The sequence below is a fragment of the Notothenia coriiceps genome, unplaced genomic scaffold, assembly GCF_000735185.1.
Source record: "Notothenia coriiceps isolate Sejong01 unplaced genomic scaffold, NC01 NC01_scaffold00019799, whole genome shotgun sequence".
NCBI lineage: Eukaryota > Metazoa > Chordata > Actinopteri > Perciformes > Nototheniidae > Notothenia > Notothenia coriiceps.
In genome coordinates, this window is record NW_011352500.1 from 891,925 (window position 1) to 907,499 (window position 15,575).

Below are 15,575 nucleotides of genomic sequence, written 5' to 3' on the forward strand. Positions count from 1 at the left end.
GGTCACCACAATTACAAAGTGGGGCAAAACAAGTACCATGGTGCAACTGCTAACAAGGAGCAATTAAACTGCAGAACACACACACACACACACACACACACACACACACACACACACACACACACACACACACACACACACACACACACACACACACACACACACACACACAAAATACACGTATGCATGTACACTAACTGAATACTAATTTCAATTTTGATTGAGCCAAAAAAAAATACATCTTTGGTGAGCAATCATTTGAAAAAGACATCGGAATTTTGTTCTCTAGCATGTGTCCTGTATTTCCCATAATGCAACTCAACTGAATATGTTGTAAGGCCGTCCCTTATAGACAAACACCCTTTGATGTTCTATATTGTATTGGTATACGCTGGTCAAGTCAGTACTCCTCAGTTCCTCCTCCTGCAGTTCTTTCTATTTTTCTTAATCCTTATTGATTGTGTAAAGAAAGGGGGTATCATGTGTTGACTAATTGAGGGAAAATGGTGGTATTGGTCTCTATAAACAAAACTGACACTTCTTTTAAATTTCACTCCTGCTGATTTGGGTAGATTATCTTTTGCATGACCTAAGCACAGCCACAGTCTTTGCACATTTTGAGTTCTGTAAATCAGAAATGGACCCAATCTTGCTTCTTCAAAACGTTTTGTATTATGTATCATGTCACAGGATGCACTGAAATAGTTAATAAATATATTTGAACCTGTTCATCAAAGTACAACATATTGTAAGGACTGCAGCGTTAAAATGATCTGTGCTGCCTCTTTGTGGTAAAAGTCAGTAGTACAGCTTTTAGTCTGTGGAAAGTCTATGCACATCCTTAGCGCTCTCTTTCTCCCTCATTTATAATGAACAGTAAACAACTATGATCATGTTTCAGCTTTTAAGAAAAGACAATGAAATAAAAACTCATTTAAAATGACATTGTCTTTTGGAGGCTAACTTGAAAAAGGGATGTCTGATACAAAAAGGACATGAGAGCACCCACATTTTCACACAGTGCTGAGTCTGTTGAACCTACTGAGGAGCAACATTTAGTCAGTATGAGCAAAAGCTCACCTTGATGGGAGAGAGTACATATTTTCCTCTGGCATATACAGCGCATGATCTTCCCTCTCAGGGTGGACATTTGATTGGTAGAAAGGCTGTCCGTCAAACTCGTAAGTCTCATTCCGACTCTGGCCATCAGCTTGATACTGAGAGGACTGGAGTTCATAGGCGAACATGGAGTTGGAGTCATCTCCATACTGGCTTTCAGCTATATATTGAAACTCAGAACCATGTTCATCCATACAGGCTGTTTGGGCGCACTGGTTTTCAGTTCTATGGTCAATGTGGTGGTAGCTGTAGCCGTATTGTGTTTGGCCCTGGGTTACATTCTCAGTTCCTGTCCACTGGTAAGCAGCGTTCTCGTTGGTTGGCGAGGAGGAAAGCTGTGAAGTCGCATCTTGTTGTCTTCTTTCAGGGGAATAGGGGATAAGGGATCAGTACAGAAAGAAGGAGAAATTCAGAAATAATTGTAAATTCAAATGAGACAAGGAACCTCATCCATTTGCCTTTAGTATTTTGTATGACTCATGTTTTTTGACGTTAACACTATCATGTTTTTCTTTAAATTACTATATTCAATACATTCATGATCTGCTCCACTGTATTCTATATTTTATAATATATATACTATATTCGAATGGATTGCAAGATGAGATCTTCATTGGTCAATTGCTGTTCTGTGGTTTGTCCAACACACTGTTGAGTTTAAATCCTAATATTAGCTTTACATTAAAGGTAACCTGTGGAGTTTTTGACCACTAGTAGCAATATAAAGCACGGTGTTTGCAGGTGGGTGTTGCATCTGTTCTCACCACACACATGAAGACACGTGTGTGGTGAGAATGCAAGTAAGTGCAATATACATTCCTGCAATTATAAGTGATTGAAAGATGTCAGAAAGTAAATGTAGAACTGCCCCAGCAAAAACAGGTTGCAAAAGCTACAAATAAGATGTATTGCAAATGTTTTCTGAAGAAGGAAATGCACTCAACATGTCTGTTAGGCCTCAAGGACACACATTGTGTTTTGGTGAGTAACACCTATTTAAACAGAACATTTGTTTACAAGAAAACTCCACAGGGTACTTTTAACAGTGTTTAAATCCACACAAAGCAGAATCATTTTCTGCTTGCTATTCATTAATTCAAAAACCAAATCTTGCAATACTTGTCCAGAATAACAAACATTGAAGCAATGAGTCCACTTCACATACAGTATATCAAAAACTATTCAACGAAAGCAAACAAAAACATAGACACAAAGAGGCTATTGTATTCACTCATTGATAATGTAAAATTGAAACTACACGGACAAACTATTATTGACTGATACATTGGGTATTACCTAATCAAACATTCAAACACAGTCCTGTACGCATGCACTCACACCCACACCTTCTAAGAGAGCTAGGGGAGCTGTTTCCATTAGCTGTGGTGGGGCTCCAGCTGTAATGAGGCAGGTAATGCATATTTAATGAGGCGTAAACAGATTTATAAACACACACAGAGCTGCAGATCAAAGCTTCCTGACAATCAAATGAAATACATGCACATACAAATGCAGTTTGTTTTGCGCTAACAATACACAAACACACAGACGGACACAACATCAGTTTCTGTCACACCACTCATATTCATTTTCACATCCTCACTGTCAATCTTAGTCTTTAACTCACCAATACAACACACACACCCACACACACACATAACTCATTTCTTCACGAGGGCCTTCTAGCTCTATTCCGACCGTCTGTTCAGTGATTCCCATATTCCTCTGACATTCACACCATTGTGAAAGCTGTAGAGACTAAAACACTGAACAGAGAACTAAAGGAGCATGAGGGAAGGGGTGGTTGGCACGGCACGTGTGTGTGTATGTGTGTGTGTGTGTGTGTGTGTGTGTGTGTGTGTGTGTGTGTGTGTGTGTGTGTGTGTGTGTTTGAGCGGAACCAATACATCTGCACAGGCATATGTATTCTCTAGTGTAGAGTTAGAAGTCTCAGTAACGGATATCTAAAAAAAATTGGAAATCAAACAATAACCATTTGCAAGGCTACAGCAGATGTACATGACAAAAAGGTGAGTATGTTGTCTTTTAACTTGAATATCTATCTTCATTTTTTTTTTGGTATGACATAATTGTTCTTGCTTTTGAATAATTATAAGTGTGTCCAAGGTAGAATAAAACAGAGCTTAATACATAGTTTTTGCTTACCTCGAAACAGGTGCAAAGCGATCTTGAGAAGATTGATGATCTCCAATGTGTTGTTCAGTCAACCATTCATCACAATCAACAGTCCTTACTGGTTGGCCATTATAGTAATCCACTGTATTTGGTAGGAGCCTCTGTGGCTCAAGAGTTTGTAAGCCTGTTTGTTGAAATGATGAACCTCCAACCAGCTCCTCAGTGAAGCTTAGCAGATCGCAAGATCCTGAGTGTTGTCTTTCTGTGCTCTCTTTATCAGTTATCTTCTCCAGCTCTTCTTCATCATTCTCACCCTCCATCAAATCTCCAGAAAATGGTAATCCAAGTCCTCTTTGAGTAGAATAGACAGATTCACTTAAAGGGGTGCCAAGCAAAGAGCTGGTGTGGGAGACTGAACTGTTGGTAAGTATAGGTGATTGTGGTTCACATGTGGTTTGCGGTGCATCCTGTCCCACTAACTGGGACCCCCAGCCTTGAAGGTCTCCCAAAGAAGTGGGGCACTGTGTAGGTGCAGAGGGTGACTGCCCTCCCTCGTCTGAATCTTCCATTGAAATCTGTGAATGGACATAAACTTCCTCTCTGGTCTTCAGGAAGTGGTCTGATGGATATCTAAGTGATGGGGACACACTTCTGGCCACAAAGCTTGACTTATCGTCATAGTTGCCTTCTTCTACCTGTGTTGGACTGCATTCTGTTGATCTTGAATCTGACTGATGAAAGGATTCAGAGTTAGTTTTTGACTGGCTATGACTGATTATTTGTGGCACCATGTGATGCTCAGTGGTAATATCAAGACTTGCTTGGTATTGTGGGCATGAGACAGCTTGACTTTGCTCTGTTACTTTGCTTTGTGTGCTGTCAGTACCTCTGATAATTTGGTTTTGTATACTTTGTTCTGGGTTCTCCTGGTGCTCTCTGTTTGCAGCTTTGGCTTGGGCTTGTAGAACAGTGGCAGCATAAGAAAGCATGCTAAATGTCTCCATGGACTTTCTTGTACCTTTTGATTGACTGACACACTGTTTAGGCCTATCATGCCATTCTCTCTCAGCTTCTTTTACTGTGCCAGACACAATGATGTAATCCATTTCTAGGCCTGAGGATGAATCTCCATCTGAATTGGATCGGAGTTCGTCTAGACTACCTGGGCGAAGGCTGTCGGGGCTATATTTCAGCGTGTCTCTATCCCCCCCAGAGCTGGAGCTTAAGGACATGGTTTCTGTAGTTCTTCCCACTGCATTTCCATTGCTCTCATTGTCATGACCACTTTCACTTTCAGTGGCATTATCTTTCAAAACAGGATTGTCAACAAGACTTGGGGATAATGATAGGTCACACGGCACTTGAGTATCAGCAGCTTCTCCTGGACCTGAATGATGTTTAGGTGAAGTGATCTGAGTGACAGTGGAGTAGTCCACCAGGACAAATGGGGAATGATCACTATGTTGCTCAATCCAATCAGCTTCCTTTGATGTTGTTTGGTCCTCATTACTCTCATTTGAACTTACTTCACTGCTAATCATGTGACCCAACTCACTAGCTCCCTCAAAAAGGAACACTTGGTTGGTCGTTTGTTCTTTGTCTGAAATATCTGCTCTGGATTCAGTGTTTCCCAGAGGGTCAGCCTTCTGGTATTGATTGGGCTCCTCGATCTGATTAGGTCTTGTCACAGCTATAAAAGGGCTAGACTGCTCCTCAAGCTGTATCATGTCTACTGCGGGGCTAGAATGAGCCTCAGGGGAGGATGGCAGGCTCCAAGGGCCAGCTGCTAAATTTTCATATTCTGAAGTAGAGGTGACCATGCCAGGCACAGGTAGGTCCCACATGTCAGTCCCTTGGTGGGGGGTAGTCTCATATTCTGAACGTTCAGATGCTAAGTCCTGCAAGACACACTCTTGGCTCTGAAAACTCTGGAAGTCATCGTCGCCTGTTTCTTCACACTGTGTTGTACCTTCTGCAGCCTCTATAACTATTTTCACATTGTGTTCGTAACCTTTCCATCCCACTTCTTCCGGTGATTGAGTAAGTACTTTATTCATACCTCTCTCCTCCCCTTTAGCGGTTTCTTGTTCTACCTGTTTGTTTACATGTGTCTCTGGAGAATCACTGGTGTCCAGGGATCCCATGTGACTAAGGTTCTTTCCATTTCCAGGTCCTTCAGGGCTTGTTACTGTGGAAGAGCTGTCTTCCTGTATGGTGGTGTTCCACATCACCATTCCACCATCAGGGAATCCTTCTGGACTTTCCACAGATGCACCAGTCTTAACGTTTGGGATCACCCCACAGAAAGAACCTGAGTTTCCAGACAAGTTGTCAGGGGTCGTGAGAGGTGATAGACTGTCATCCCTGATTGTCATATTCCACAAATCTAGGGATTCAGGGTAAGACGTGGTGGTTCCGCTATCTGATTTGAGAAATCCCTTCTGAGCTGAGTATGTCCAAAAATCTAGGAGCTCCATTTGCCTGTCTCCTTTTTTCCCTTGGACCCCTTCGTCATCTTCTTTAGATGTGTCTGGTGTTAGAGTGTTTAGGGTTGCTTTCTTTCTCAACAATGAGGATGTTTTTTCTTTCACTCCAATGATACCAGCCCTGCATTTTCCAATACATTCCTCCTCTGGTGGTGTCAATTGCAGACTATGTAAGGTAATGGTGTTCCACTTATCGTGACCTACAGACTCTGGGTTCCAGGTGTCGTATGATTCAGTCTGCTCAGTGATCAGACTAAGCTGGGGCTCAAGGTTCTTTCCCCTCTGTTGGGCATTTTCTGATTTTAAGATCTCTTCTTTGCTGTTTTGTTCAGTCATATCATCAAGTGACTCTTTCCCTCTATCTTCCTCTATGATATTCAGCGGGCTCTCAGATCCTTTGGTCCTATTCCAGGCATTACTGTCACTCAAGGACATCGCTCCTTGTGTTTCAAAGCCAAGTTCATCCCAGGTCTCTGACAATGAAGATGACACACTGTCCTTGTGCTGCAGGCCATTAATCCTTTCAACTACATCTTCTGGAAAGAACCGGACCCCACAACTGCTGGGTGGACGGCTACCTACCAAGCTGTTGACTGGAGTTGGAGGAACCACAGTGTCAGTCATGTCACTACCATGGATTTGACCATGGTCGTCAATTGAAAAATGTCTACTGTCAAGCCCACCTAATGAAGCAGAGAAATCCAACAAGCTGAGCTCATCAAGTTCTGATAAGCTAGAGCTACCTTCTCTTGTTTCTACTTCATCTACTCTCGCTCCAGAAGTTGCTAATTCTCCCCTTGTTTGCATTGACTGGTCACTGCTATTTAGTGGGTCAAAACTAAACAGGTCTAAGTTTTCATTCTTATTTCTGCCGCAGCGGTTCTTCCTCCTCTCAGGTGGAACAGGAGGTGAGAGGGATAACATTCCCAGGGGAGAAGGGTTTCTCAGGAAGAGTCCTCCTGGTCCTGCAGCTGGTCCTCCTCCTGCTATAACTTCCCCGACTGGGCTGTCATCACTGAGGAACACCGAACTCTCTTTGGAGGAGCGGCTGCTCCGGATGGTGGTCATACCACTGTCGGGGCTCACAAGCTCCCCACCAGCACCAGCACCTACCCCTCCTGTGACTTCTTCTCCATCAGTCATCACTCTATGTGCAAAGATAAAACAAACACCATCAATGAATTGTGTCGATTTCTATCCATACGTTTTTTCAAGATATATATGAGATTTGAACCAATACTGGATGATACAGCAATGCATCTAAGTACCTTGCGATTGGCACCACATCTCCACTGCCTCCCTCGGTTCTCTCAATGTCAGAGCCATCCATGTCATTGATACCAGATGATCCCTGGGAGAACTCGACACTGCCTGCCACTCCCTCTGTGGAAGAGGTCCTACTGCTGGGGTGGCAGGCTAATACAGAGCTCCGCCGATCGACAAAGTCCCTGAGGAGGCCCTTTATTTCTTCTACCAGCAGAGGAGGAGTACCGGAAGTTAAGCAGGTGTTTATAGGAATGTGATAGACCTGGAGACCCCCCCTGGCCTCCATTTCACCAGAAAGAGACCAGCTGGAAGACTCTTCCAACTCACAGCAGATCTGCAATATAAAGCCATTATGTTTTACTTTTTGGCTTATTCTAATGTATTTTCTTCAAAACAATAGTTAGCTTATTTGTTTTCCTTCCCAGGGTTAGGAGAAATAAAACTGTGGACGACCCCTCTAATAACTCTTCAGTAAATGAGGCTTCAACAGGCAGCTGGCAAATTAACAGTAATAAACAAGGGGAGAAGCTTGCAAAACTCCACTTACAGTAGAAGTAACACAATCTGCCTACCAGTACCTCAAAAACTAAATATTCGAGACAAAATAACTTGTTTGCTTTTTTCGGGAACTCCTAAGCTTCTGCGGCTAGCTGTACCTCCGGTTTTGAAAAGTGAAGCCAATACAGGCCTTAACGCAGCTTCCACACGGCGGCGTGCGTTGAAGCTTGAACCTCCCGCCCCGGACACACAAGCACGCGGTTTGATTGGTTAGAGCTTGTACTGGCATATGATTTGATTAGCTGATGCTTCCGCAGAAGCTTCAAAATTGAACATTGCTCAACTTTTGAAGCGAGCAAAGCGAAGCAACACTCCCACAATGCAGTTCGGCAAAGCGTGACATCACCCCATTCAAAGTGAATGGGAAAAAGCGTTGAAGCTTCAACGCACGCCGCCGTGTGGACGGGCCGTAAATATGCATGCTTTCTAATGGCCAGTGACTCTTCTGGTTGCATTTTTGATAGTATATAAGTCAATGGGAATATTGATAGGAAATCCCACTTGATTTATTATGTTATTAAACGTTGTAAACATTATGTTCATTGTTTAAATAATGGTCCCATTTACAGTTTACAATGCTAAGAAGAGTATACTTTGGGAGTGACTACTTTTTGATGGAAAGTTTTCTACCACAGCGTTGTAATGTCTGGGGTTTTCCTGTGTTTTCATCATGGTTTTCATCTTACAATTTAAACGTAGACAAAAACCCTCGTAAAAGTTATAGGTATAAGTCCCCTGATAATATGTTCAGGTTGTACTGTGCTCCACTTAGGGTTCCAAAAAGGATTAATTAAATTGAAAAAGAAAAAAAACACATCACAATGCAAATTGTAATTCCTCAACGTTATTCATAGGGGTGTGTTTATAAAAGAAGCACCATTATTCTTGACATGTGTGTGCGTGGCTGTGTTGGTGGTTGTAAATGTGATTTACCTGGTTTAGGAGATCTGTGTTGTTAGAGTAGACAGCCACCTGCTGGCGGGGATGGTGAACTGTATCATTGGTGGATAGGAGACCCACCAGAGCTTCATAGCCATGGCGATGGCTGAATGATTCCAGCCCGTCCACATAACCATGCCAGTCCTGGGAGATTATATAAAAAAAGACAAAAATAAGCAGAAAGAAGGGGCAAGAATCAATATCTTAAATGTCTAATGCTAATTACTAGGCCAATGCAACTTTTTTTTTTATTAATGAAGTCATTATGAAAAAAAAGCATTTATTACATTGTATTTGAATATTCCCAAAGTGATTAATAGACATTTTGGTTACAGCTGTATGGGAAACTTTGTTAGACCCCTGCCTTTCATTGCGCATATGATTAAAACATTTTAGGAAAACTGAAATGGTTTGAAGTAAGGCTTCATCTGTAGCAATGAGAGACGAAGCTGTCAAAACGCACAGAGGGGTAGAGACACTTTTTGATTTATTGTTTTGAAATTAACTGTTTGCTCTTAAAACAGCCACCATGCACAGATTATGGTAATTCAGTGACACACACAATGATTGATGGATGGAAAGTTGCATTAATTAATTGTTTTGCTTGTCAAGGAAACTTGCTTTTTCTTTCTTTCTGAAATGATTAACAACAATCTTATGGAAACCATAATTTGAAACGCTGGGTTACACACAAAGTGATACTTTTGAAAACATATTTGCTTGATTAATCTAGATTTGTTGTACAACTGTTTGTTTTGTAAAGTTGTCAAAATTGTTTTTGTGCTTATTTAAGTAGAACTTTTAAACAAAAGAGATACTGTCGTTTTAGTAAAGCTAATAGAGGCAAACACATTACATTAATGTGTGAGTTTTTATCATTTTGCTTAACGTGTCTAAATAGAATGATTCTGCCCGACTTTAAAAGTTTGTATTATTTTCTGTGTGTATCTTACAGTGTATGTGGTCCTTCTCTCTGCTTGAATGTGTGTATGTGTGTTTGGGTCCAGTGAAAGTGATTGATGATCGCTGCAGGCACTGTATCTGCCCAGGCTGTGTCAATATTAACCTGTGAGGATGAGGGGGCTACAATACTCCTCCCTCAGTTCCTCCCTCCATCCCTTCATCCTTTTCCCTCTTCACAATATGGCTGCTGTTAGACTAAGGCCCATCAATCCTAACACACACACAACTGTCACTTCACTGACACTGCCATTTCTCAACACTGATATCCTGATGAGTGCAATGACGCTTCCCAAGATTCGTTAAAACACACATATTCACTCACATAAGTACAAACACACAAGCAAATGCACATGTAACCCTGACACATGCAGATACACACACGAATCCGCCTGCAGTCGTCTACTGTAATCTCAGTGTATGAACAAATATGTACCATTACGTACACATATGAGCGCTGGTAAAGCCATAAAGCCTTCATGATTTACAATACAACAAAGCAATGCTCAAATGATGCTGATATTCTAAAGCTACAACCCAACTGCGTGCATATGCACACCAAACTGCACAACACATTCTCACACACACACAGGCAGGGAAATAGTCAGAAAGCGAGCAGAGTGCAAATCTCTGAGATAACACGCAGAGCGACAGTCTGTCTACCATTTGGCTCTTAACTTAGTAAATTACTACTCATATTGCCTGCCCCTCCTCTTTCACCCTCTTTCTGCCACCCCCAGATACACAGATTGCTTTTTCTTATAAATTACCAACATGTTAGCGATAAAAATCCACTTGCTAACTGTCTCCAAGAACCTTAGGATCCGGACAAAGAAACCTGTTTATCATTTGTTGAGCTTTTAGTAAGCTGAGATATCAAAACCCAACAGTTTCCTTTTAAACTCTTAATTTTCAGAAACGTCCTTTTTTATTTAAAAGCTAATTTGCCTGTAAAATGTTATACATCAATAACAGTAAAGCGAAAACACCTAAAATAAATGTTGCAATAAAAAAGATAAGAAAACGTGCAACATAACATAAAGATAGTAATATAAGTAAGGGAAAATACAACATAAAACCCTGAAAACCCTTAAGCAATATCTCTACAGTAGGTTTCAAAATATTTCTTAACAAACACAATGAAAGGAAAGATAATCTGTTGTGATGATGGTGATAGTGCAACATAAGCTAACCAGATCTTTATGGCCTCTGATGAGTGAATCAGCTGAAGACCATTGACCCAATGAATGACAGATAAATCCAACTTTGGACTTTGTGGAATCAGTCACTGACCAATGTCAATGGTCAAAACAGTCAGAACTGATGCACATGCCGATAATTTGTGAATCAAAGGGGAATTATTCTACCTTTAACTGAACTTTGGGTGTATCTCATATTTATTTTCTAATGGCATCATTTCCTTTATCTTATATTTTTCTTTAACCAAATCCTTACAGTTCATTTGATTCGTTTCCCCCCTCACCGGTGTCTCTTGATTCCGTCACACTTAGCCCTTATATTACTTTATTTCACATATTTTGCTCACACTAACACACGCGCACACACAAACAAACACATATACAAACAGACGCACGCACACACACAGACACACACGCACACAAACACTCCCTCCCTTTCTCTTGGTTGTCTTTGCTCCACAGGTAGCAAGTCTTTAGCGGCTGCTTGCAGTTCTCCCAACCTGCCATCATTATGCACAATAGCCTTAGGTACAAAACTCAGGCCTCATAACTCACGCCCCGCGCGCGTAAATTCCCGTGCAAACACAGTCAAAGCAAAAACACATTTCCTGCTGTCGCCAACATCTCCGGCAAAGAATTAATCAAGCGTTCATCCATTTAGGCTCTTTGCATACCCTTTCCGTCAGAACACAGAACGCTAAGAGACTTGCGAGTTCTTCTCAGGCGATCGTTTCGCCACCCTGATGAATCCATCAAGCGAGGTTTGATTTATACATCTGTCTGTGATCACAGCGGTACAGCTACAGCAAATGGGGTGGCAAGGAGCGAGCTGACACCACCCTGCTCAAATACACACATGCAAATGCACGCACACACGTGCAACATATACTACTTGCCACACACACACACACACACACACACACATAGCCAAACTCACGCATGTGCCTACAAACCAACAGTCAAACGCTCTCGTGCACACACACGCGTACACAAGAGTATTACTGCTTATGAAGTTTTTGGAGAGACAGAGGGAGAAGGGGAGGGGGGTAAAAGTTTGCAGAGAAAGGAGCCCAAATGTCTTTCTGTCTGCCTTTCTCATATGGGCCTTCTCCGCATGCTTCATTCGCTCAGCTCTAAGTGCAGGGATTTTGGGGCCAAGATGCAAGCACTGAGTCTATAAATGTTTTGTTTTGTTTATTTGTTTGCCCTCATAGCCCAAGGAAGCCACAGGGGGAGAATGAAATGTGGGAAGAGAAAGAATGAGAGGTTGCGGAGGAGATGATTAGGAAACAACATCAGCGCAAGTTCTTTTTTGTTTAAATTAAGCTACAGAATGAACGACTTGTAAAGTGGTTTTCCAAACTTGTTCAAATATGTATATGATTTTTTTCATAACTTGAAACTATGTCTGTTACAGTCAACAGTGAAACAGAGAAAAGTGATTCATCTTTGGTTACATTATTCTGAATGTATTCCCATATTAAGATATAGAATACCACACATATATATTAAATGTGTATATTATGTGCTTTATTGTGTTCATGGAATTAGCTCATCTCAGACTACGGTACATAGAATTTCATGTTTATGTAGATTTAGAATAAGAAGAGTATACAGTGGCTAAATCAGGACACTCACCAAAGACAGTCACTGAAGAGCCAGAATAAAGAGAACCAGGAAGTCAGAGAGGAATAGAAAAATAGAGGGGTGGAGGCGCGGGCCCTCCTGACTTCCTGGTCTTCAATCTTAGTCCCTGGGAGGCCCACCCTGCACCTGCTGTCTCCTACTGCCTCTCATCAGAAAGGCATTTACAGAGTGCTGTGGCTGCGGGCCCCTTCATTAGTGAGCATAATTATTTGTGCAAGTGGCGTAGGGCAAAACTGGCCCCGCATAAACAAACAGAAGGGCCGGAGGACTGTGAACAAACAAGACATTAGAGACAATCAACGTTTCCGATATGAAACCTAAAGCATACTTCAGATGGAGAGATGGACACACAAACACACACACACGGTCACAGAAAGAATAGAAAAATCAAATCAACAACATAAAACATAAATGGAAGAATACAAATCCACAGTAATGTCTTAAGTCATACATGCATTATCCTATAAGCAGATGTGTTTAACCTTCGACAATAAACAACGTAAAAAACTATTATTCAGATATCAGGTTTGAACATTGGATTAGCCTAATCCTTGTATTGACAGTTCATACAAAAATAACAAAGCTTAACTACTTTCCCATCGCTCTTCCTGTTCAATCTTTAAAAGTGCAAATAGATTTTAAAAGAGAGAAAGCAAAGAACATCAAAACATATTCTTTAACTAAATGACCATGTTAACATGCAAAAAACACATCATTCACATATTCATGAGTTTGTGTGTGTGTGTGTGTGTGTGTGTGTGTGTGTGTGTGTGTGTGTGTGTGTGTGTGTGTGTGTGTGTGTGTGTGTGTGTGTGTGTGTGTGGGCTCCTGTCCTTCCCACAGTTCATCAACTCCACAGCATGACAACTATTTATCCGACCAATGTTTCATCTGCCAGCGCTAATTACTGAGCCATGACAACCTCTGATACACAAACACACACTCGCTGGCATGAACATGTGAATAATGTGTTTTGAGTGTGTGTGTTTATTCATTTGAGCTCCATGTAAGTCTTTTTAAAAACATTAGAAGAAGAGATGTGAAACTCCTCTGTTACCTTGAGTCAATCTAGCTATTGGCTGTCATGTCTCCCACATCCACAGGTGCTGCTGCACAAACACTGTGTGCCCTTGAGCAAGGGTCTTGACCCCTATTGGCTCATGCGGTGAATCTTCCATAGCTGATACAGTGCTGCTACCAGCCTGTTAGACCATATAACAAACACTGTACACAGGGACAAATTGTTGACCCTAATAAAATAGCTTGACCACATACAAGTTCACACCCGTCTGTGTGGGCAGAAGCAACAGCAAATATTGACACTTAAATAATGCATTAGACACACTACATGTCTTTCACAACACGACAAACAGCCACGCAAAAATAATGTAAAACTAGGACATTACTAGAAATTACTAGTTGCTGATCATTTTTTATTCTGTTTAAAAACAATTTCATTTTTTCTTGAAATACTTTCAAATCTGCTCAATAAATCAAATTAACTAACTAACTAACCTACAGTATGTATTTGCCGGTATTCTCTAAATGTATACAGATAATGCAATATTTATTGGATCTTTGAGCAATGAAAATTAGACTTAAAGTTTGAACTCCATAATGCTTATGGTATTTGTTATTTATTTACTAAGTTACCAAATATCAGCTCAGTCTCTTGGTCATTGCCATTAAATAGTTTGTGAGGCAACATTAGAAATAAAAGGTCTGGGCTCCTATGACACAACATTTAAATCACAGTGTTGTTCTTATATGCCGAAATAATAATAATTAAAAAGGTCAGACAAACAAGCAAATGCTCTTAGCTGACAACTAGAAAAGTCTTATCTTTGTGGTACAGACTGAGAATTGGTAAACTAAAGCAACATTATTTACAATACGCAATAAAGCAAAGCTGACAAGGTTGCATTGCAATTGTATTACTTACGGCTTTCACAGCTTTATACACTCAACTTAATTATGCAATGTGACACCTTCAATACAACTATGCTTATACTGAATTACAAAAAGCATTTCCTCATGATAGTTCTTGAGCATTATTTTGTGCCGTTGTAGCAAAACATGAAAATATTGTTTGAGGAACGGAACTATTTGCCTTTACGGCTTCAAATGTAGCGCACATTGATGAGCAGATACAAATGACACACAGAAACATCCAGACAGGCGCTGTGCTTTTAAAAGAATGAAACTCCATTCATTTCCACTTTTCTCTTCCATAATAAAGGAGCACACAGACTGACTAATGTATGTTTGTACAGTATACAAAAATGCATTAGTCAGTCTATACGATGTGTCCTTGTCGTTGCACCAAACTGAAGCTTTTTCTTCCTCTAACTAGGCAATCACAGACACATTTTTTCAAACCCGAAATCCAACACTGTCCTCTTTAACGGCGATCAAACACGCACACAGACAAAAAACACACTTTGACAAACACATAACACATAAACCATTAAAGACTAATTGAATCTAATTTATTTAGTTTTCTGGAAAGAATCATTTAAGGCAGAACTTCCCTAAGCCCCCTCAATAAATGACACTCATACCGTTTTACTCTCTTTTCAAACACAATTAAAAAATAATATATAAATATATACACACTGCAAATGACATGCATATAAGGAGTTCATTTTTGAGCCCGATCTCAGGTCATTAGTAACCCACCATGACGCTGTGGAGTTGGAGGGTCCGCTGGCGACACACAGGCCCCTGGCCATTTATTCTATATTAAGTCTCTAATGGGCCCTCTCTCACACACACTCCCTCTCCCTCTCTTCCTCCCTCTCTCCTGACACACAGCATGCAGGCACAGCACTGGTAAAATATGCACAGAGAGTCCAGTGCTCACACACAGACAAAGCCATTCAAATGAATGGTTATTTATTCGCTAAACGAGGATCTGGGTGTTTAATGTTCCTTGGACGTTAGGTAGTTTTCTGGGGGAGGCAGAGCCATACCCCTACGGCTACAGACATCATTTATTTTACACATAGCCTAATACCGCACGCTAGGCAGCCGCTGAGAAAAATGGGCTTTGGAAGTGAAAAGGAGATATAAAAGAAATAATGAATGATTTTTTGGGGGGTGTAGTGTTGGTGATGGGAGGGGGGTGAACACATTAGAAGTTACAGCAGGGAGAAAAGCAAGGGGCTTACAGGGCTTAAAGCACCCTCTGTGTGTTTGTGTGTGTGTGTGTGTGTGTGTGTGTGTGTGTGTGTGTGTGTGTGTGTGTGTGTGTGTGTGTGTGTGT

General features: G+C 41.1%; 2 protein-coding genes across 4 annotated transcripts in view; both read right to left on the minus strand.

The window, feature by feature from the left end:
- LOC104952307 (prune homolog 2 with BCH domain) overlaps window positions 1-4,245 on the minus strand; it is an 8,363-nt gene extending 4,118 nt beyond the window's left edge. The window contains exons 1-2 of one of the 3 annotated variants that reach the window (XM_010779105.1): window positions 3,286-4,245; window positions 1,081-1,476 (exon numbers count right to left, since the gene is read on the minus strand). In XM_010779105.1, the coding sequence (XP_010777407.1) occupies window positions 1,081-1,476; window positions 3,286-4,244 (1,355 nt within the window). In that variant the 5' untranslated portion in view covers window position 4,245. Of the gene's footprint in view, window positions 1-1,080; window positions 1,480-3,285 lie in introns of all 3 variants that reach the window. The other 2 variants (XM_010779103.1, XM_010779106.1) reach the window with 2 other exon arrangements.
- LOC104952331 (uncharacterized) overlaps window positions 1-15,575 on the minus strand; it is a 43,639-nt gene that overhangs the window by 15,530 nt on the left and 12,534 nt on the right. Inside the window, exons 6-8 of the mRNA XM_010779143.1 lie at window positions 8,499-8,648; window positions 7,010-7,341; window positions 4,252-6,888 (exon numbers count right to left, since the gene is read on the minus strand). Of these exons, the coding sequence (XP_010777445.1) occupies window positions 4,252-6,888; window positions 7,010-7,341; window positions 8,499-8,648 (3,119 nt within the window). The remainder of the gene's footprint in view (window positions 1-4,251; window positions 6,889-7,009; window positions 7,342-8,498; window positions 8,649-15,575) is intronic.